The following is a 22,663-nucleotide window of genomic DNA, read 5'->3' on the forward strand; positions in this document are numbered from 1 at the left end:
GCACACTGCTAAACACGATGTTCTTCATTTCAATGACTACTTCACAGCCTGTGCCATCTGGATTCTTTCCACCAGCACAAGCTTTTCTGAACAGCATGGGTGGGCACTCTCCCTGCAATATATCCTACTTTCCCATAACCCACCTGGCAACAAACTTCATTAGTCATTGTCCTTACCCATCTAGCCTCTTCCCTGTTCCCATTCCAGCACTACACAGCCTTCTGCTCCACCAATGCATCCACAGTCTTTTTACTTCTTTCCTCTTCCGCTAATCCTTCCACCCACCCTGCCCTCAGCCTAACCTCCCGACTGCACCTAGCTACTCTAGCCTCTCTCCCCTTGTCCATGTATGCTCCCACTAGCAGCATTTTACCATCCCCCATCCCTACCCTGCTATCCCTCCCCCTCCCCACCCCAGCCCCTCCTTACCCTATCACCAAGCTGCTTCTCCCATCATGTGTTGCTGGTCGCACTGTAGCATCAGAATTGTGTTTGCATGAGTCAGTGTGTTTGTGTTGTGTGTGTTTTTCTTTTTTCGACAAAGACCTAGTTGACCAAAAGCTCATTTTGTGACAATCTTTTTGTTGAGCCTATCTACGACTCAGCATCCCCTCTAGTTGTCCCGGAACCACACTGCTGCTGCAGTCACATGTTAGAATCTTGCCTCAGGAATGGATGTGTGTGATGTCCTTAGGTTAGTTAGGTTTAAGTAGTTCTAAGTCTAGGCGACTGATGACCTCAGATGTTAAGTCCCATAGTGCTTAGAGCCATTTGAACCATCTAAAAGGTGAGCAGCAACTATCTCCTTTTCATAATATTGTTACATTCCATCCTGGGTTTTCCATTGTTTGGTTTTAATGAAAAATTATTATATAAAAAAATTTTCCTTACAGGAAAAATGTAAGGAAAGGAGTCAAGATTTTGTGGTGGATTTGTGATTTCATTATGTGATCTTACTTGCTGAGAAAAAATAATCTGGATATGTGTATGAACTAAAGTTCATTCTTTAAGACAAGGTGGACTTCTGTGTTAGCCTTATTTTAGTAGATAAAGGCCAATGAGGAACTGTACAGCTCAATACATCATGTTGCAACTATAATGTTTTCAACTTCAGCAGTTCAAATAGTCTAATAGTAATTTGATTTTTCTTCAAGTACAATATCAATTATACTGAGGGAATGGAAATAACAATGCAGACAAAACATTATACTAATGAATGAGAGCTATGCCTCCACAAATATAAAAAGAAAGGTGTATTTCATACAGTAGTGGCACAGAAGTATGATGGCATCTGAAGTTGGTGTAAATTCCTCTAATTGCAAGAATTCTCTACATAAAATATATCCCACATGTTGGGCAGTAGTGAGTAAGAGTACATTCTGCACAAAAATGGTAATATAGGAGAGCATAAAAGAATTCCGTGCTAAGAGTTGTGAAAGAACATGTCAGCTTACCATAGGTTAAAGATATCAACATCAAATAAAATAAAAGGATTATGATGTAATGTATTCTCATAAAAAGGAAATGAAATGAAAACTATTTCACAGCACACAGATTAACTCTTATTTCCGGCTAAATCTCATATTGTGCAATTCCAAAAAAGTAAAAATGAAATATAAGTTCCGGGAATGGAGATAAATGGGCACACACCAAATGAAACACTGTGCATATTTTCTAGGCTTCAGGCACAAGTTAACTCATTCAAGTTAATCAAAAAACTGAGTTATGCCTGATTTACACTTAGTGGTTTCTCACTGCATTGACCTACGCATGGCATTAGTAGCATACTTAGCATACTTCCACTATGGTATCTTATAATATTTTGGATAAACACAACTGCTGTTATAAATGTGCTTAACCCACAGATGTGTGGAGTGCAAATAATATGAAAAGTTGATAACCAAACATAATGTAGAAGCCTCTCCAGGAATCTTGAGATCCTTACACTTACATGCTAACATTTTCACTCCCTAATGGTGTTTTTGGCTAATGATAAAAAAGAATTTGGGATGAACTGTGAAATACACAACCACACAACTTGAAGGAAAACCGATTTTCATACAGCCCATGCATCCCTGTCTAGGGTCTTTCACAGGTTGCCAGCAGGCAACGCACAGAAAACTGTAAAACCCCAAATCAAATATTCCAAACTAAAGTAATATCAAACAATGGATAATCCAGGATGGACTATAACAATATGATGAAAAGAATGCTTGCTTCTCACCATATAATGGAGATGCTGAGTCATTGACACACACACACACACACACACACACACACACACACACACACACACACACACACACACACATGATCACAGTCTCTGGCAGCTGAAGCCAGACTACAAGCAGCAGCACACGATGGGAGAGGCAACCAGGTGGGGTACGGAGGAGGATGGGGCAGGGAGAGGAAGGGATAGCAAGGTAGGGATGGGAGATGATGAACTGCTGCTAGTGGGGGCATGCAGGGATGAGGTGAAGAGAGGATAGGGCAGATAGGTGCAGTAGAAGGTTAGAGGGGGAGGGGGGGTAGTGCAAGTGAAAAAAGAGAGAAGTAAAAAGACTGGGTGCATTGATGGAATAGAGGGCTGTGTGGTGTTGGAATGGGAACAGGGAATTGGCTAGATAGGTGAGGACAACAACTAACATAGTTTGAGGCCAGAAGTGTTACAGGAATGTAGGATGTATTGCAGGAGAGTTCCCACCTGCACCATTCAGAAAAAGCTATTGTTGGTAGAAAGGATCCAGATGGCCCAGGCTGTGAAGCAGTCACTGAAATGAAGAACGTCGTGTTGGGTGGAGTGCTAAGCAATGATTTGGTCCGGCTGTTTTTTTGACTACAGTTTGTCGGTGACTGTTCATGTGGACAGACAGCTTGTTGGTTGTCATGCCCATGTACAATGCAGCACAGTGATTGAAGCTTAACTAGTTGATCATATGACTGTGAAACGAGTCATATGACCTACAAGGTTAGCTTCAACCACTACGCTACATTCTGCAGGACAACGAACAATCTGTCTGTCCACATGAGTGGGTGCCTACAAACTGTGGCACAATCCCATTGCTGAGCACCTCACCCATTTCAATAACTGTTTCTCAGCCTGTGCCATCTAGATCCTTCCCACCAGCACAAGATTTTCTGAACTGCACAGGTGGGAACTCTCCCTGCAATGCATCCTATGTTGCCTTAACTCACCTGGCCTCAAACTTCATTAGTCATTGTCCTTACCCATCTAGCCTCTTCCCTGTTCCTATTCCAGCACTATACAGCCTTCTACTCCGCCAATGAATCCACAGTCTTTTTACTTCTTTCCTTTTCCACTAATCCTACCCACCCAACCACCCAACCACCCTGCCCTCAGCCTAACCTCCCGACTGCACCTAGCTGCTCTAGCCTCTCTCCCCTTGCCCTCTAGCAGCATTTTACCACACCCCATCCCTACCCTGCTATCCCTCCCCCTCACCAACCAGTTGCTTCTCTCACCATGTGCTGCTGGTTGCAGTGTAACCCAGCAGCCATGTCGATTCCTGATGAAGGCCTTGTTATTGGCCAAAAGCACACTTTCTAACAGTCTTTGTATTGTGCCTATCCATGACTCAGCTTCTCCACTATCTGGTGAGTAACAACTATCCTTTTCCTAAAATTGTTACAAACTAAAGTGAATGCATACTTATTAGCTACTCCTTCTATAATTTATCAGAATAGTTTATAGACTACTAATGGTATTTTGTTTACTATTACAGATATAGGGTAATTAGTTTAAATTATAAGATAAAACACAGTTGAATAGTGTACGAGGAAGAGGAGCGGTTTCTTGAAAGTGGGTATTTCTCTGCTAGTGCACTGTTGGCCTATAAAATAATAAATTAGTCTAGAAATTAAGCACATGACTAGTAATGCGAGTAGATAAATACCAGTTGCAACATGCTGTTAGTAAAATTTACAGAAGCAGTCAACAGTGGCCTCTTCTGCCAAATGATGTATAAATTGACTCGTTCCACATCCCTGAAGGCTCTCTTTCATTATGAGATTCATAGACATAATGTATGAATGAGAGAATGAATCCCTAAATTACCAGAATTAAAGTGAATTCCAGAAACATTTCTTTTAAGTGGACATTGTAAATTTCATCTTCATCATTTTGCTGTCTGTGTTAACGCTCCATCTACAATGAGTCATCACAATGCATAATCTTCCCTCCCTCCTCCCTCCTTCCTTCCTTCCTTCCTTCCTTTCGAGCTTACTTTTATTCCTACATTTTCAGCCACAAAGGTAGAGCACTATACATGAGGAATAAATGTCATTAATATCCAAAGGGAATTTTTGACCACACATGTAGTGGCTTTTCCAAAGACACAGAAAATACCATCAGGACAAATTTTCTTATTCAGCTATGACAGGACTAATTTTGAGAGAGAATATATGACTTTCCACAAGCTGTATTGTCTAAATGTCATATCTGCTTTTAATTTCTGAGCAGGAAAATGACACAAAGACAGTTTTAAGTTTATTACTATTCTCAACAAGACTTAACGCGAATAAAAGGGGAATTCATTTCAGGTATGAAAAATACAGTACATTTAAGAACAACAAATGTAGCAACTACCAAAATTCTGATGCTGCTGTGAGATGGTCAATGAAAAATATATACACTAATAAAATGTCAATAACAAGAAACATAATATGGAATATAGATGAGAGAGATCAGTTTTTTTCCTTAAGCGGCATACTCCCACCCAATATTTTGGGAAGGGGCTCTTATAGCACATAAAATCTTGAAACACAAACCACACTCATTGCCAGTTAAAACATAGGGAAGTTCCTGTAGGAGACCAAGGTCTCCTCTCAGATCACCATTGTCACCCATGTACCGCATCTTTGACACACTGGTGGGTCCACCCAGTATAAGAGAAATCCATTACGAAACAATGTTCTGTTCTTCACCTTGCAAGGGCTACTTCCTCAGTTCACCACAGATGCAAGCAGGTAAGCCACAGTCGCCCTGTAGGTTTCACAGACTGCATTTATTGCACCTCTCTTCTACCCACTGAGCCTCTCACCAACAGAAGGTCTTCCAGGTCACATATGAAGTGAGTGCCCACAGGAAACTGAACAGTGAGCTGGAGACCGAAGGGATCATGCCTCACTGGCAGGCACATAAGCCACGTCTTAGCCGTGCTGCGGCTCACGTTGGTGCTGTTTGTAGGTTTCTGTCCTCTGCTGGGGGCCAGACCGTATCGTTTAGTTGACATGGTTGCAGTTGTTTGTCTTCTTTTCATGTTGACTGGTACCACTTGGTTTCGCAAATGATGCCTGTCCACTAGTGGCAGCAGCAGCAAATATCGAAATGTAGTAACTGTGGCCCTATCTTTGGGGCGATGTCATGGTTCTTCCAGGTCATGTCAGTGAGCAGTTCGGTTCGGGACTCCGGAGGAGCCAGGTTTGCGCACTGCGAGAACATGCCAGGACCGCTGGCGGCGCACATGGACTGCCGGATCGAAGGCCTGTGGTCACGAGGGTGCACAACCTTGTCGTAATCCGGATCTTGCAAGTTTTAAGTTGACTGCATTTGGATTCAAGTAGAGAAACCTCCACCTCCACTTGGGTTCCTGTTGCTGCCCATAGTGTTGCTGAGGCAAAGAGCAGTGAGTGGAGTGCTTGGGGAAGGCGGATATGATTAGCTTTCCTGGACTTCTAATTACTATTTATTGCGTTCAGTTTGTTACTATTTTTTTAAGTTCAACCAGCAGTATTTTTCCTGCCTTGTGGCCGCTAACGTCCCAGTTACCTGCCCTGGGGGTTAGTATATGTAACGGCAGTGTACATTTCCTCACCTTGCCGATGATGTCTCGTGAGGCGTGTAGTTTTGACAGCTTTCTTGATTGTATGTTGGTTGGTGATTCTTCTACTCTGGTGGTAGTGATTCCTTTCTCATTCCGGGCACTCTAAGCACAGTATTCTGTGGGGCGGAGTCCAGGCCGCCGGTTCTGGCTTTGGCGTATTTTTACATCTTTGCATTTGGTTTATTGGACATCAGGTAGCTTCAACAATATTATCATTAGTCATTTGTTAGACTGCCACTAGCTGGAGTTACCATCCTGTGAAGTGAATGCAACTCTTGGCTGCCTATCTAATCGCTCGCGAAAGTTCTTTTTGCTGGACCTACTCAGAGGTCGATTCCTGGTGCACCGTCTGTGACTGGCCCTTGTTTTTTTATTATTGTATTTGCTGTTTTATTGTATGTTTCTATTTTTATATATATAATTGCAATTTTTGGCGTTACAGCAGGTTTAAATGATTGTACTACCAAGTTTACCATCATTTTGTCTCCCCTTTTTGGTGATCAGTTACTTGTCCTTTTAAATTAACCTTTGCTGTTGTGTTTGCTGTTTTACTGTATGTTTTTTTTTAATTTTTTATATAATTGCCATTCTTGGCGTTACAGCAGGTTTAAATGGTTGTGCTACCAAGTTAACCATCACTTGGTCTCACCCGTTTGGTGATCAGTTGCCTGTCTTTTTAAATTTCCTTTCTATTGCATTGCTGTTTCACAGTATGTTTTTTTACATTCTTGGCGTTAAAGGCCTTCAGTCATGACTGGTTACGTGCCTTAAAATTCTAATTGGGATCACATTAGCTTGTTTTTAAAACATTATTTGCTGTGTCTGCTGTGTCTGTATTTTATGCTCATTTGGTAAATCATAATGCACTGAAAGCACTATAAATTACACAGATGTTTATTCCTTCATTAATAACGTGTGATATCTTTATTTATTGCTGGAATTACCATTTTAAAATAAATGTGTGTAATTGCAAAAGGGAACCAACAGTAACTGATTACAGCCCCGTCCACAATCATAACTGAATCCTACCTTCCTTGACTACCAGGTTTCAATGTAATTTCCCAGGATTCCTATCTATTCTGGAAACCAGCATAAAATTATTTCTTTCTCCTGCCTTTGCAAGAGGAGACAATCTTTGGTATCCTGCACCACCCTAACTGCTGTGTATCCATCTGAACAATAGCAAGAAATGCACTTTGTGAATCGCAACATGGGACGAATTTCTTGACAATGTCATTTCATCTGATGTAACGTCCTAAGGGTAGTAAGCAATTCCATGCTGTAAACTGAAAACTTGTCTGAGAGTTCTGTCCCGAGGACATATTCAGGGCATACAGCTGAGCAGCCGATAAAGTCTCCCGACTCCGATCCACCAGTGTCAACACTAACAAAATCTGGGTAGAACTTAAAATCTTGTAAAATTTGGTTTTAACCAAATAATCTGGGGTACAGTTCTTCCTGTAACCCCTTCGAGTATAAAACTGATGTGAGTCTTTTTAGTAACAATGCGGATTCCCTACTCCAACTTTTGGCTTTAGACCTTAACTCCATTCAACTGTTATAATTTTACCCCCCACATGTGTTGTAACTGCGAGCAGGATGGTCACGGGGTAGCACTGATGGAAGGCAGAGCGGGACCCTAAAATGTAGACTTTCACGGGCGGAAATATCATGTCCATTACGATTATCCGGGCTGTTATGCCGTGGTCGGTTGATGAATTCTGTGGTGACTCCCAACGTTTCGTCTCCGACTGCGGGAGACATCTTCAAGTGGGTCCGTAGCTCGATGGAAGGTCCAACACGCACACACTGGCTCGCTACTGACTGCCGCTAAATTCCGTGTCCGCGCGCCCCCGCGCCGCGGCGTGACGTCACGTGTTTTGAAAACTTCAGTGCAATTGGCCGCTGTCCGTCGCCGTCGATCGCCGTTGCCATCACCCAGTAGTGGACGGGTGGTACACATCTTCTTTAACACCGGCATCCATATACCGTTTCATTTGACGCCCTCCTCCTTTCGGTTGAAATTAAAACCTCACAATAACTGCCAAGTAAACTTTTAACAGTCGTGGAAAGTTCCGTTTCTGAGATTTTAATCAGACTGCAGGGCTCTAAAACAGCAAAACGATCTGGCGTACGTCCCATGGTTTCACAACAACCGATTTCTTATAGAAACTTGTGGATGCACTCCAACATTGACATTCTCAGTTCAAAGCCAGCGTCTCGTCTGCAGTCCTCTTTTCAGTATCGAGAGAAGTTGTATTGTTGTAGTAGTTCCAAGGCGCTGCAACTTGCGAAGCGTTATGAAAACTACCCGATTGTCCGGCCACTTACTGTCATTGTCAAAATAGCGGTAGAGTAGTTTTGACGAAGAAGTGGTAGCCTTCTGTATTAGTAGAATTGTTGCGACTGAGTTGCCAAACGCAATGCCAAAATGTGCCTGCAAATTCGGTGACACTTATTGTATGGAGCGTAATTTCATCAAGAACGGTCGGTTTGATTACGGTATGTAAATGTTTTATTTGCACCTGTCATGGTGGGCATTCTGGTAGTGTTGATCACTACAAGTCAAAGAAACATGTTAACAGAACAAGCTGCAGTAAAACTCAAAATTATTTTGTAAAGCCTCGGACAAGGAAACAAGTGAAGAGACAAAAGTTCGAACAGCCGAGGTGATACTACCTACTTTACAGTAAAGCATCACCAAACAAACCTGCATCACCAAACCTTTAGATCTAGTGATTGTACTAATAAGCTTACCAGCGGTACGGTTGACGATTCTCACATTTCAAAAACGTTTAGTTTAGTTTAGAAAGAGCTAAAATATCAGCCTTAGTAAAAGGCGTTATTGCTCCTTAAAGCAAAGCTATGATAATACCAAAAAGTCTTTCTATGGGATACCCACTGATGTCCGTAATTATAAAGCTGCTAAAACATTTCTCGTTGGGCAGTTTTTCAATATTAATGAAGGAATTCAGACCAAACTTTTAAAGTGAGTTCCCTGCTTAACGAAACGTGACGAAATTTCAAAATTCTGTATGAATACCGTTGAAATGTTTGAGCTCTATAAAAATAAATGTGTGGCATTTTGTGCAGATAATATGAATTTACATTTTGGTGGTTTAAAAAGTCAAGGTAAAAATAATGCATTTAGCGAATTAAATGCTATATTGCATGAAAACATTGAAACGATGGGCTGCGTGCAAATGTCTTTCACAATTGCGCGTGGACATTGCTGATGGTTTCTTATCATTGTTACGGTTTTCTCGTACTTTTTTACAACGAAGTTAGGACAGAGTGGTGCAAGGAGTTCTGCGATTATGTAGAGGCTGAATACATGATGTAGTCATAAAGAGAAAATAAACCCTTTGGCACCTACCTCACGATTAAATGAAGAAAAACTGATACACGAGTATAAATATTCGTAACTCCCCTTAGTTACGTGCAAATGAATAAATATTTTATTCGAGCTCTAGCAGACTTTGTCTTACGGCAGGTCAGCGCGATAACAGATGGATGCCAATATTCACGTCATGTCAGACGCATAGTAACGGTAGTCCATCTTGAAACAATAGTACCAATAATGATTCTGAGTATACTATGCAAACATTTTGACAATAAAGAAAATACGTTAGTAGAAATTTCAGAATAGGCAAGAAAATTCTCTCTAGTTATTTCTGTCTTATGCAAGTACTTATCTAATTACATTAGATTACAGTTCCAAAATATGTCGTCTAATATTCTTATTCAACCCTTACGTCATAACTGAACCGCCTGAACAAACATGACGGTGTTTTTCCTCTTTATTTGACATTGTTCAGTGTTTCACTTAATTACGAGGGTTGTAACTCTGATAGTGGCAACTATTTATTTACAGCTCGTACAAAATAGATACGTGTTTCATCAAAGTTTTCTGACCTTCACGGCAGTCACCAGCATTGTGTATAACCCGTTGCCAGTGATTTCGAAGTCGCAGGATACTCTTAGCAGTGTCAGTAGTGTTGGCAGTTCGAGCGGCGCGGTCTATTGCCCGGCGAATTTGTAGCAGTTCTGAAGCGAATGCCATGAAGTGTTTCCTTCAGTTTAGAAATCGAGTTGAACTCATGAGGGCTTAAGTCAGAGGAGTGCAGTAGGTGGTATAACACTTAGCAGATCCATCAGTCAAACAAATCAGTAACAGCTTGCACTGTACGTTCTTGAGCATTTCCTGCAAAATGATGGTCAGACCCTGCAGAAAATGTCTATGCTGTTCATTATTGGGACACAACCTACGACCAGCTTAGAGACAGAAGTGACGACACTTTCTGCAGGGTCTGACCATAATTTTGCAGGAAATGCTCAAGAACGTACAGTGCAAGCTGTTACTGATTTGTTTGACTGATGGGGCTGCTAAATGCTATACCACCTACTGCACACCCCTCACTTAAGCCCTCGTGAGTTCAACTCTATTTCTAAACCGAAGGAAACACTTCACGGCATTCGCTTCAGAACTGCTACAAATTCGCCGGGCAATAGACCGCGCCGCTCGAACTGCCAACACTACTGACACTGCTAAGAGTATCCTGCGACTTCGAAATCACTGGCAACGGGTTATACACAATGCTGGTGACTGCCGTGAAGGTCAGAAAACTTTGATGAAACACGTATCTATTTTGTACGAGCTGTAAATAAATAGTTGCCACTATCAGAGTTACAACCCTCGTAAAAATTGTTACACTACATTTACATTCCATTGATCATGAATACGACATTTCATAATGATGTGACTTGTTTCCTTTTAACTTAAATTTTCTTTACACAACACGATTAATTTTTTTAGATACTACTTCATATCTAAAAATTAATGTATTGAGTAGAAGGAGTTGTCATTCAGAAATTCTTTTAATGTGTTTTTAAATTTTGGTTGGCTGTCTGTCAGACTTTTAATACTATTTGGTAAATGACCAAAGATTTTTGTGGCAGCATAATGCACCCCTTTCTGAGCCACAGTCAGATTTAACCCAGAATAGTGAAGATCATGCTTTCTTCTAGTGTTGTAGCTATGCACTTCGTTATTATTTGTGATGGGTTATTAATAACAAATTTCACAAGCAAATATATGTATTGGTACTGTGCATATTCCGAGTTCCATAAATAAAAATCTGCAAGGTGATCTTGGGTGGCTGCCAGCTATTATTCTGATTACATGCTATTGTCGAATGAATACTTTTTCTCTTAATGATGAAGTACCCCAAAATATGATGCCATATGAAAGCAAGGAATGAAAATAGGCATAGTAGGCTAATTTACGGATGTGTTTATAACCAAAATTTGCAATAACCCTAATAGCATAAGTAGCTGAACCTAACAGTCTCAGCAGATCATCAAAGTGTTTCTTCCAATTCAATTTCTCATCAATGCACACATTCAGAAATTTTGAATATTCTACCTTAGCAACAGACTTCTGTTCATAGTCTATATTTATCAATGGTGTTATGCCATTTACTGTACAGAATTGTATATACTGTTTTCTCCAAATTTAGTCGGAGTCTATTTGCAGAGAACCACTTAATTTGCTGAAAGACATTATTTACAATTCCTTGGCTGATTCTTGTTTGTTGGGTGTGATTACTGTACTTGTGTCATCAGCAAAATGAACTAGCTTTGCATCTTCATGAATATAGGGTGGCAAGTCATCATTCTATAAAGAACAGTAAGGGACCCAGAACTGACCCTGTGGGACAACAGTCTTGATATCTCCAAAGTTAGAGGACTCTGCTGATATTTGCAGACTATCTGTACTGTTAATTTCAACCTTCTGCAGTCTTCCACTTAAATATGAATTAAACCGTATGTGCAGTGTCCCACTCACCACAATACCCAATCATACCACAATTCTTAAGCTTATCTAGAAGAATTTCATGATTCACACAGTCAGAAGCCTTTGAGGGATAACAAAATATCCCAATGGGCGATATTCTGTTATTCAAAGCATTTAATATTTTATCAGTGAAAACATATATAGCATTTTCTGCTAAAAAGCCTTTCTGAAAACCAAACTAACGTTTGGTAGTACTCCATTTTTACAAAAATGAGAAGCTACTCTTGAGTACATCACTTTTTCAAGTGTTTTGGATAAAGCTGTCAGCAATCAGATTGGGCGGTAGTTGTTAGCATCAGCTATTTTAAGCAATGGTTTATTTCAGCTTATCTGGAAAAACGCCGTATTTCACACGTGGCTGAGAATCCTAATTATCTGTTGGCGACAAGCTTTTAGTACACTGTTGGAAATGCCATCAATTCCATGTAAGTTTTAATTTTTAAGTGAATTTATTATTTTCGTCATTTCAGGAGGAGAGGTGGGTTAAATTTCAATTTTATCAAATTGCTTAGGTATTGCCTCTTCCATATACTGCCTTGCATTTTCTGATGAATAGCTGGATCCTATTTTCTCTTCAACAGTTAAAAAACGATTATTAAAAACTTTTACTTCTGATTTTTTTGTTAACGAACTTTGATATAAATACAGTCTTCCTGCGCTCTCGGTTGCTCTGTTTCCCTTTTAACATCCAAATTGTTTTAATTTTATCATCAGAGAGGATAATCTCAGATATAATGGACATACATCTGGACTTTTTAATAACTTTTCCTAATGCAGCTCAGTAGTTTTTAAAGTGCTTCACTGTTTCAGGATCATTAATCCCTCTAGCTATAAGACACACTTGCCTTTTCTGTTTACAAGACATTTTAACCCTTTAGTGAGCCTTTGTTTTTTAGAGGGTTTCGTGCAATTACGTTTCACTGTTTTCTTAGGGAAACAGTTTTCAAATATACTCACAAAGGTATCATGAAATTGGTTAAATTTTAAATTAGAATCAGGTTCTCTGTGCACCTTATCCCGGTCAAACTGTTGGAAGCTTTCCCTAAAGCCGGCCGGTGTGGTCAAGCGGTTCTAGGCTCTTTTCTGGAACCGCGCGACCGCTACGGTCGCAGGTTCGAATCCTGCCTCGGGCATGGATGTCTGTGATGTCCTTAGGTTAGTTAGGTTTAACTAGTTCTAAGTTCCAGGGGACTGATGACCTCAGATGTTACGTCCCATAGTGCTCAGAGTCATTTGAAGCCTTATCCTAAAATTTTAAACTGTTAAATTGTCAATTGAATGCACTATTTTGGAGGACTGTTTTGCATTACTGTATGGTGCTATGTCATATACTGTAACTAACTGCAACATGATCAGACAGACCATTATGAATAGGAAAGGTTTTTATTTGATTAAATGTATCTTGGTCTATAGAAACATTATCTACCAGTGCACCGTTCTGGTAAGAGCACCGCACCCAAGAAAGTGCTGTCGCAGTTTCATGTTATAACAAAAGGAAGAGCTGTGTCTTTGTTCTAAACATGTAAGAAGGACTATAAAATCTGTTTTTGAAGGAAACTATAAATTAATATAGTTATGTTAGTACATATATTCAGCTACATATTTTGCGTAACGATGTTTCTTTAGGTCCAGGAGGCTCTAAACCGATTATTTCCTCCTTTCAAAATCTATTTTTTTTTTTTACTAGCACAGCACTTTCCCTATCACAGGATCTGTTTTCTACATTTTACAAAATCAAAGCTTAGTCACTGATAAACTATGTTAACAATTCTCCCTATGCATTTACATCCTTGTCTTAAATACTGTGTGAGAGTAATTTTTGTTTACACGCTCTTTCAGCGTGGATGCAGAAGTATTAGACCCAGTCCATATGCTCCCCAGTTGCACGCCCACTGCCACAAGTGTCAGGAATGAAATGAAGAAAAAAATATATATTTTTACAACTCATACTTTAGAACCCAGAAATATTTGTCACCCCCATAGAGCAGTTGGTCAGCTGGTACTGAGTGCGGACCATACTCACTCCCCCCGCCCCCAACTTCCCCTGTCACTCGTTAGTACCATTAAGGTCGTGAAGCACCTGCCACTCAGCAGCCTGAAAGATCAGGCGAGCAAGACGAGAGGTATACGACTGTAGACGGTCCTGTAACAGTGCTGAAATGAGTGGCTTGACCCATGTTTCCAGAACAATATTCTAAATCTGTTTGAGATATTCAGTTACTCGACCACCAGGGCAAGATGGGTTGGATCTCCACAGTGCACTGTGTGCATTGAAATCCCATACGAGGAGAAAAGTACAGGGCAGTTTACCAATAATCTGCTTGAGGATTTCACCACCAACAGCCTCATGGGTCGTCAAGTACGCAGTGCACACCATGACATTAGCATGGGCGTTTATCACAAGAGCCACTGTTTGTAACGTTGTGCTAAAGGGCACAGGCGATGAGCTGAACGTGTCAAACATCACTACCCCATCTTTCATCCTGTTACTTTTACCCTGTTACCACTGAGGTCACCTTTCCTATTAAGTTACATCCTATAAGAACAGCTGCATCAGTATTTTTAAAAAGTAATGTGTTGAAGACACAGGCAGAAAGGTCTGCCCTGTACAAGAAGTCTCAATTACTACACGTGCATCCTGTATCCACTCAAATTTCAGTGATGTATGTAAGCCATTTTAGCTTTAAATTTACACCTCTCTTTGTGGTTGTATGCTGAGACACTGATAGAGCAGGCAGAAGAATGGAGGGGCTGTTTGGATCTGGTGACAAGGCACCTTAATTCATGATGTCCTCATCTGTCAGACAGACAGTATTACACCTGATGGGCCCCGGGACACCTTTTGACCCGAATGTCACGCAGCTGTAACTGCCTCTTTTCTGGTGGGGAAAGGGTGAGTTGAGAGACACTTTGTTTTTGGGTTGCCTTCTCTATACACAATGTGAAAGGTTTGCTCTTCTCTTGTGTTGTGATTGCCGGATTACCTGCATCTTTACCCTGATTGCTTTTGCATACACAATTACAGGTAGTGATGGTGGTGGATGCTTCTGTTCGGTTGCAGTGACAGGTGGCAAAGACTGGAGTTGGTTCAACTGTTGTGGTAGCTATGCAGAGATGAAGAGGCCTGATGATGATAGACTAGCATACAGAACTGAATCAAACTAGTCTTCAGACTGAAAACGACAACAGTAACACTATGACGTATGAAGAAAACCGACAACGCGGTCCCTTCACTTCCGGTAGCGTGTTTGTGCATGACAATGTTCGTGCACACACTGTGCCCTTAGTTCCAATGGGACGTTTTTAGCTGCCCTACAGCCCAGACGTATCTCTAAATGGTTTTCACCTTTTCATGCACATGAAAAAATGGCTTGGTTCCCATAGTCCTCGGACGATGAAGTTCAAGTTCGTGGGCTGGCCGCACAGGTGGCAAAATTTTATGCTGAGGATATTTTTCAGCTCCTTAAAAATATAATAAATTCTTACATCTGAATACTGATTTAGAGAAGTAATCCAAAGGTAAAGTCTTTAAGATTTATCTAATAAATTTACTTCAGTTATTTTTCCATTTTCTTCAGAGCCAACTAAAGATTAATTTCCGGATAACTCTCTGATCAACAATCATTATTACTAATTATGAGAACGGGAACTAGCGACTGACTTAAAGGCCCTGTTTTAAGAGATAGATTAAAATAAATGCTTAGGAACGAGAAACAACAAAAATATTTTTAATCTGTATACAACTTTCAATATACTGGTGTGCAGCATTATTTTAAATATTCTGTTGAAAACTTTAACAAAACATGTCACGTATGATTCTGATGCGTCCACAAGAATAATTGCTTTCATATAACGCCGCGCAGGAAACAAAAAACTGAAATAACACAAATGGGCAGAAAACTGAATAAAGCCCTACTTGAAATTTTAGAGTGTAATAGGCGTGAGAAAACTTTTTTCTCTGTAAATGCAACTGCAGCAAGTCAACACCGTAAGAAATTTTCTGATGCGTCAAAACACAAATAAAAACTGTCTGTACAAAACTAACAAACTCTGAGATTGTTTCGGATGCTAGCGTACCAACATACTGCCCAGTATTTCACAAATGCTGTTTTTTCCACAAATGTCGTTAGTTCATTAGAGACTCGGTTATTTCCCAGTAATTAGAATTCAGGAAAATTAGTGTGAAATTTATTGGGTTCGTAGCGTTTTCCCATTGTTGTTGTGGTCTTCAGTCCTGAGACTGGTTTGATGCAGCTCTCCATGCTACTCTATCCCGTGCAAGCTTCTTCATCTCCGAGTACCTACTGCAACCTACATCCTTCTGAATCTGCTTAGCGTATTCATCTCATGGTCTCCCTCTACGATTTTTACCCTCCACGCTGCCCTCCAATGCTAAATTTGTGATCCCTTGATGCCTCAGAACATGCCCTACCAACCGGTCCCTTCTTCTTGTCAAGTTGTGCCACAAACTCCTCTTCTCCCCTATTCTATTCAATACCACCTCATTAGTTACGTGATGTACCCATCTAATCTTCAACATTCTTCTGTAGCACCACATTTCGAAAGCTTCTATTCTCTTCTTGTCCAAACTATTTATCGTCCATGTTTCACTTCCATACATGGCTACACTCCATACAAATACTTTCAGAAACGACTTCCTGACACTTAAATTTATACTCGATGTTAACAAATTTCTCTTCTTCAGAAACGATTTCCTTGCCATTGCCAGTCTACATTTTATATCCTCTCTACTTCGACAATCATCAGTTATTTTACTCCCTAAATAGCAAAACTCCTTTACTACTTTAAGTGTCTCATTTCCTAATCTAATTCCCTCAGCATCACCCGATTTAATTTGACTACATTCCATTATCATCGTTTTACTTTTGTTGATGTTCATCTTATATCCTCCTATCAAGACACTGTCCATTCCGTTCAACTGCTCTTCCAAGTCCTTTGCTGTCTCTGACAGAATTACAATGTCATCGGCGAACCTCAAAGTTTTTATTTCTTCTCCATGAATTTTAATACCTAGTCCGAATTTTTCTTTTGTTTACTGCTTGCTCAATATACACATTGAATAACATCGGGGAGAGGCTACAACCCTGTCTCACTCCCTTACCAACCACTGCTTCCCTTTCATGCCCCTCGACTCTTATAACTGCCATCTGGTTTCTGTACAAATTGTAAATAGTCTTTCGCTCCCTGTATTTTACCCCTGTCACCTTCAGAATTTGAAAGAGAGTATTCCAGTCAACATTGTCAAAAGCTTTCTCTAAGTCTACAAATGCTAGAAACGTAGGTTTGCCTTTTCTTAATCTTTCTTCTAAGATAAGTCGTAAGGTTAGTATTGCCTCACGTGTTCCAACATTTCTACGGAATCCAAACTGATCTCCCCCAAGGTGCGCTTCTACCAGTTTTTCCATTTTTCTGTAAAGAATTCGTGTTAGTATTTTGCAGCTGTGACTTATTAAACTGATAGTTCGGTAATTTTCACATCTGTCAACACCTGCTTTCTTTGGGATTGGAATTATTATATTCTTCTTGAAGTCTGAGGGTATTTCGCCTGTCTCATATATCTTGCTCACCAGATGATAGAGTTTTGTCAGGACTGGCTCTCCCAAGGCCGTCAGTAGTTCTAATGGAATGTTGTCTACTCCTGGGCCCTTGTTTCGACTCAGGTCTATCAGTGCTCTGTCAAACTCTTCATGCAGTATCATACCTCCCATTTCATCTTCATCTACATCCTCTTGCATTTCCATAATATTGTCCTCAAGTACATCGCCCTTTTATAAACCCTCTATATACTCCTTCCACCTTTCTGCCTTCCCTTCTTTGCTTAGAAACTGGGTTTCCATCTGAGCTCTTGATATTCATACAGGCAGTATCTATCTTACCCCTAGTGAGATAAACCTCTACATCCTTACATTTCTCCTCTAGCCATCCCTGCTTAGCCATTTTGCACTTCCTGTCAATCTTGTTTTTGAGACATTTGTATTCCTTTTTGCCAGCTTCATTTACTGCATTTTTATATTTTCTGCTTTCATCAATTAAATTCAATATTTCTTCTGTTGCCCAAGGATTTCTATTAGCCCTCGTCTTTTTACCTACTTGATCGTCTGCTGCCTTCACTACTTCATCCCTCAGAGCTACCCATTCTTCTTCTAATGTATTTCTTTCCCCCATTCCTGTCAGTTGTTCCCTTATGCTCTCCCTGAAACTCTGTACAACCTCCGGTGTAATCAGTTTATCCAGGTCCCATCTCCTTAAATTCCCACCTTTTTGCAGTTTCTTCAGTTTTAATCTACAGTTCATAACCAATAGATTGTCGTCAGAGTCCACATCTGCCCCTGGAAATGTCTTACAATTTAAAACCTGGTTCCTAAATCTCTGTCTTACCATTATATAATCTATCTGACACCTTTTAGTAACTCCAGGATTCTTCCATGTATACAACCTTCTTTTATGATTCTTGAACCAAGTGTTAGCTATGATTTAAGTTGTGCTCTGTGCAAAATTCCACCAGCTCTTTCATTTCTTACCTCCAATCCATATTCACCTACTACGTTTCCTTCTCTCCCTTTTCCTACTGCCGAATTCCAGTCACCCATGACCATTAAATTTTCGTCTCCCTTCACAATCTGAATAATTTCTTTTATCTCATCATACATTTCATCAATTTCTTCATCATCTGCAGAGCTAGTTGGCATATAAACTTGTACTACTGTAATAGCCGTGGGCTTTGTGTCTATCTTGGCCACAATAATGCGTTCACTATGCTGTTTGTAGTAGCTTACCCGCACTCCTATTTTTTTTATTCATTATTAAACCTACTCCTGCATTACCCCTATTTGATTTTGTATTTATAACCTGTATTCACCTGACCAGAAGTCTTGTTCCTCCTGCCACCGAACTTCACTAATTTGCACTATATCTAACTTTAACCTATCCATTTCCCTTTTTAAATTTTCTGACCTACCTGTCCGATTAAGGGATCTGACATTCCACGCTCCGATCCATAGAACGCCAGTTTTCTTTCTCCTGATAACGACGTCCTCTTGAGTAATCCCCCCCCCCCCCCCGGAGGTCCGAATGGGGGACTATTTTACCTCCGGAATATTTTACCCAAGAGGACGCCATCATCATTTAATCATACAGTAAAGCTGCATGCCCTCGGGAAAAATTACGGCTGTAGTTTCCCCTTGCTTTCAGCCATTCGCAGTACCAGCACAGCAAAGCCGTTTTGGTTAATGTTACAAGGCCAGATCAATCAATCATCCAGACTGTTGCCCCTGCAACTACTGAAAAGGCTGCTGCCCCTCTTCAGGAACCACACGTTTGTCTGGCCTCTCAACAGATACCCCTCCGTTGTGGTTGCACCTACGGTACGGCCATCTGTATCGCTGAGGCACGCAAGCCTCCCCACCAACGGTAAGGTCCATGGTTCATTGGGGGGGGGGGGCGTTTTCCCATAAGTTGAATAAACACACATAACAGAGATTTTAGTGAATAATATATTCTCTTTCACTATTTACAACAGTCTGCCAACGCTGGAATAACTTTTAAATTCCGCGGCGTAGAAATCACGTAGCTTTGAGGTGAAGAACTCGTCGAGCCATGTCCAGAGCGCGTTTTCATCCGGAAAGGAAGTTCCTTGAAGGTTGTTCGGTAGAGAGCGGAAAAGCTAAAAATCTCAGAGCGCAAGATCACGTGAATACGGTGGTTGCGGAATGACTTCCCAACTCCTGTATAGCGTTCATGTTTGTCTAGTCTCCCTGGGCGTTGTTCTTGGACTGCGTATGCAAGACGTCTCATTGTTGACAACAAATTTCAGCAGTCATGGTCACACCTTGGGGAAGCAATTCGTAACACACCAATTCGCCGCTGCTCCTCCAGATGCATAATATTATCTTTTGCTGATGTGCACAGATCTATATACGAATAGTTTGGGCACAACCGTTCCTTTCTTTTTCTTATGTTAGCGTAAAGACACATTTTCTCGTCACCAGTAACAAGACAAGTTAGGAATGGCCGGTATTGCTGACGAGCTAATTGATGACAAGCAAGCAGAGATGCTCATATGGCCACTCGCTGATTTATATGATTTTAGCTCTTAGCATGCAGTACCAACACACCAATCTTTGTTGGAACCTTCCCCATTGCATGTAAATGTCGCACGGCGGTGGAATGATCATAGTTCATCACATTTGCCAGCTCTCGAGTGCAATGCTGTGGATCATTGTAGATTAATGCGTTTAGATATCTTTATCAAATCCTGAAGGTCTTCTAGAACGTACAGATTCACTAATGTCAAAATAACCCTCATTAAAACGAATAAAAGATTTTATTAACGTGCTCTGCCCGATGGTATTATCCCCATACACGGCACAAATGTTTTGGCTGCCTCCGCTGCCGTCACCCCTCTAATGAATTCAAAACAGATGAATATTTCGGAAATGTTTCGATCTTTCCACTTGGCACTCCATTTTCTGCAATCCGCAGCTCCGCCTACTATCTCCAAATGATAAAATGACAATATGTAAACTCAAATAGCGACAGTGAACTACAAATAAAAAAATGACAACATAAATAAACCGATAGCAACCTCAATACAAACATGCAAAACAAAAAAGCCACGAACTTTTACACCAACATAATAATTATAACCTGCCATTTGTCTGTCTATATCCATTTCAAGGAAGACATCTTAAAAGACTACAGAGGTGTTCTGTTTGCTAATTTCTTTCCATTGGTGAGCGTGTTGCAACACGTTTGATTTTCGTCTGGAGCTCAATTTCTCGTTTGTGTATCAATGAAATTGCTTCAGGGTCATGTAAGATAGTGAACAAATGATTTTCGGATATTACCTCCCGCATTCTCTCGGGGTGATTGACGAATGGTATGCTTCTAACTGTTCTGCCGAGTTTTTTTCATCGTATGCATAAAATGTCGACGAACTACCCAGCTACATCCTTAAGGTGTTAGGAGTTTTGCTGTTACTACACGACCACAATACTATTGCACTTGCCCACCCTGACCGTTATCGGAAACATGCGGTAACGTTGCAATAAAAAGTACAGTGCTGTGTAAAGGAAAACCCACCGCACTGTGAATGCTTTCAGGACACTTGTGCGTATAGCATCAAGTGGTTCTCGTGTCCTCGTGAAATTTCACGACAAAAACCAACGATAAGCCGACCGAAGTGCCCCCGCTCCCAGGGGCAATAAACTGTGGACGACTAATATGTGTACTCGCTGCCTGAACTCCAACCAGGCAGCGAGTACACATACAGCACAACTCACAGCTCCTGAAGATCGTAGCTGGATGAGTCGTTGAAATATTGTACGTAAAATGGAAAACAACAACTCTGCAGAACACACGGAATTATACTATTGGTTTTGGGTGGTTTTCTTATGTGCTAGATTGAAACTGCGTCCTACCAGTTATTTTTTAAAGAATATAAAGGTAGTCCGAGAGATAGATATAGACTTTTACTCTTAGGAAGCATGAAAGAGGGTTTCCTGATCTCTTATGACCTTTCAAACGCTCATTCTATTTCTGTAAAAGAAAGGAAAACCAGCATTCACGGTATAGCAACATGAAAAAAATTCTACCAATACGGATTTCTTGAAGTCTACTACTATTTTATACATCGTAATATGTTACATTACTCGCAGCAAACAATGACAAAGCACTCGCATAGATAAGCTTAAACCGCAGTAATAACAGTCGCCCTTATATGTTGATGAACAGGTGTTAAAGAAAGGCTCAACCGATAGTATAATCCGTTACTTTCAGGCAATACACAGCGTTATAGGCAGTCACCTGTTGAACAAGCTGAGAAAAGCACGAGCGGTTTACCATGGAAGATGTTGCATGAAGTTAGGCATTTGTTAAAACACATGCAAAATTGTTATATGGTTTTTAGTTGTTAGTAGCTTGACGTTTAGTTTTTATAATTCATGACAGTTTTCTGTTCGGTTAAATTTTTCCTGCTACCAGTATCAGTATCATATGGACTGAGTGGAAACTAACCTCTAAGAACTGAAAGAAATATAGGTAACAATTAACAAGCCAGCATCACAAACACGTTCATGTCTGAGACAACTGTCCGTTATTATACTTACAGCGGATTTTTTCCTCGTCGTCTACTTTGACGAATACTTTTCCCGTTACAGTATCGCCTCCGTAATACGTCGCTATAGGATTGTCGAGGTATATACGAATTTGCCGGACCATTCTCTGCCGCTGTCGCAACGTTTAATTCGAACAACTGGATCGGAAGTGGAAAAATGCAAGAGGGCAGAGACACCCAAAAGCAGCGAAACTGAATGACCAGAGCTCGCTGTCCGATGTTAGTTGCGTAAGACTGCAGGGCGATTCTGATGTGACACAGTGTTCAGTGAAACGCCGCGTTTTGGGGTTTGTCGCCGAAACGATCTACACTGTACTCTAAACGGCAATACTCGCACCAACTGTGAACGGTGCCTATCATCATCGGCGCTTTACGTGTTACTAAACCGAGTTCCGTCTGCCTGACGCCTGCCAGGATAAGAATGTTCCGGCGTGTCGATGAAGGACGCTGGCGTCACGTGACTGCCTCGTCTTGCGCAGTTCGGCTTGTTTTGTTTTGCCCGATCCAGCAGCGCCACAGGCGCGGACGTAGCAGAGCCACAGGAAATCGAAGTAACGAGTAGCTACTTACAGAGAGCATCCAAAAAGACCTCCCGCCTCATCAGTATCCAAAACGTAATAATAAATCATTCGCATTAAATAGCGTCTTACCTATGTCACTGTAACATAAGCTGAGTCATTTTTTAAAAAAAACTATGTTGGAAATCAAACGACAAACAAAGAGAGAATATTCATTTTTATTTTGTTAACCCATGTATAAGGTCTGCTTGCCGTGACCTGACTTATTTTTGCTTAGTTTTGTATTTTGTAAGAGAAACGTATACAAACC

The 22,663-nt window shown here is 40.7% G+C and overlaps 1 protein-coding gene across 1 annotated transcript in view; it reads right to left on the reverse strand.

Moving 5' to 3' along the window:
- Positions 1 to 22,280, reverse strand: part of LOC126162419 (arrestin domain-containing protein 3-like) — a 171,482-nt gene extending 149,202 nt beyond the window's left edge. The window contains exon 1 of the mRNA XM_049918918.1: positions 21,828 to 22,280. Within this exon, the coding sequence (XP_049774875.1) occupies positions 21,828 to 21,939 (112 nt within the window). The 5' untranslated portion in view covers positions 21,940 to 22,280. The remainder of the gene's footprint in view (positions 1 to 21,827) is intronic.
- Between the last annotated feature and the right edge of the window lie 383 nt (positions 22,281 to 22,663).

The sequence above is a fragment of the Schistocerca cancellata genome, chromosome 2, assembly GCF_023864275.1.
Source record: "Schistocerca cancellata isolate TAMUIC-IGC-003103 chromosome 2, iqSchCanc2.1, whole genome shotgun sequence".
Lineage (NCBI taxonomy): Eukaryota > Metazoa > Arthropoda > Insecta > Orthoptera > Acrididae > Schistocerca > Schistocerca cancellata.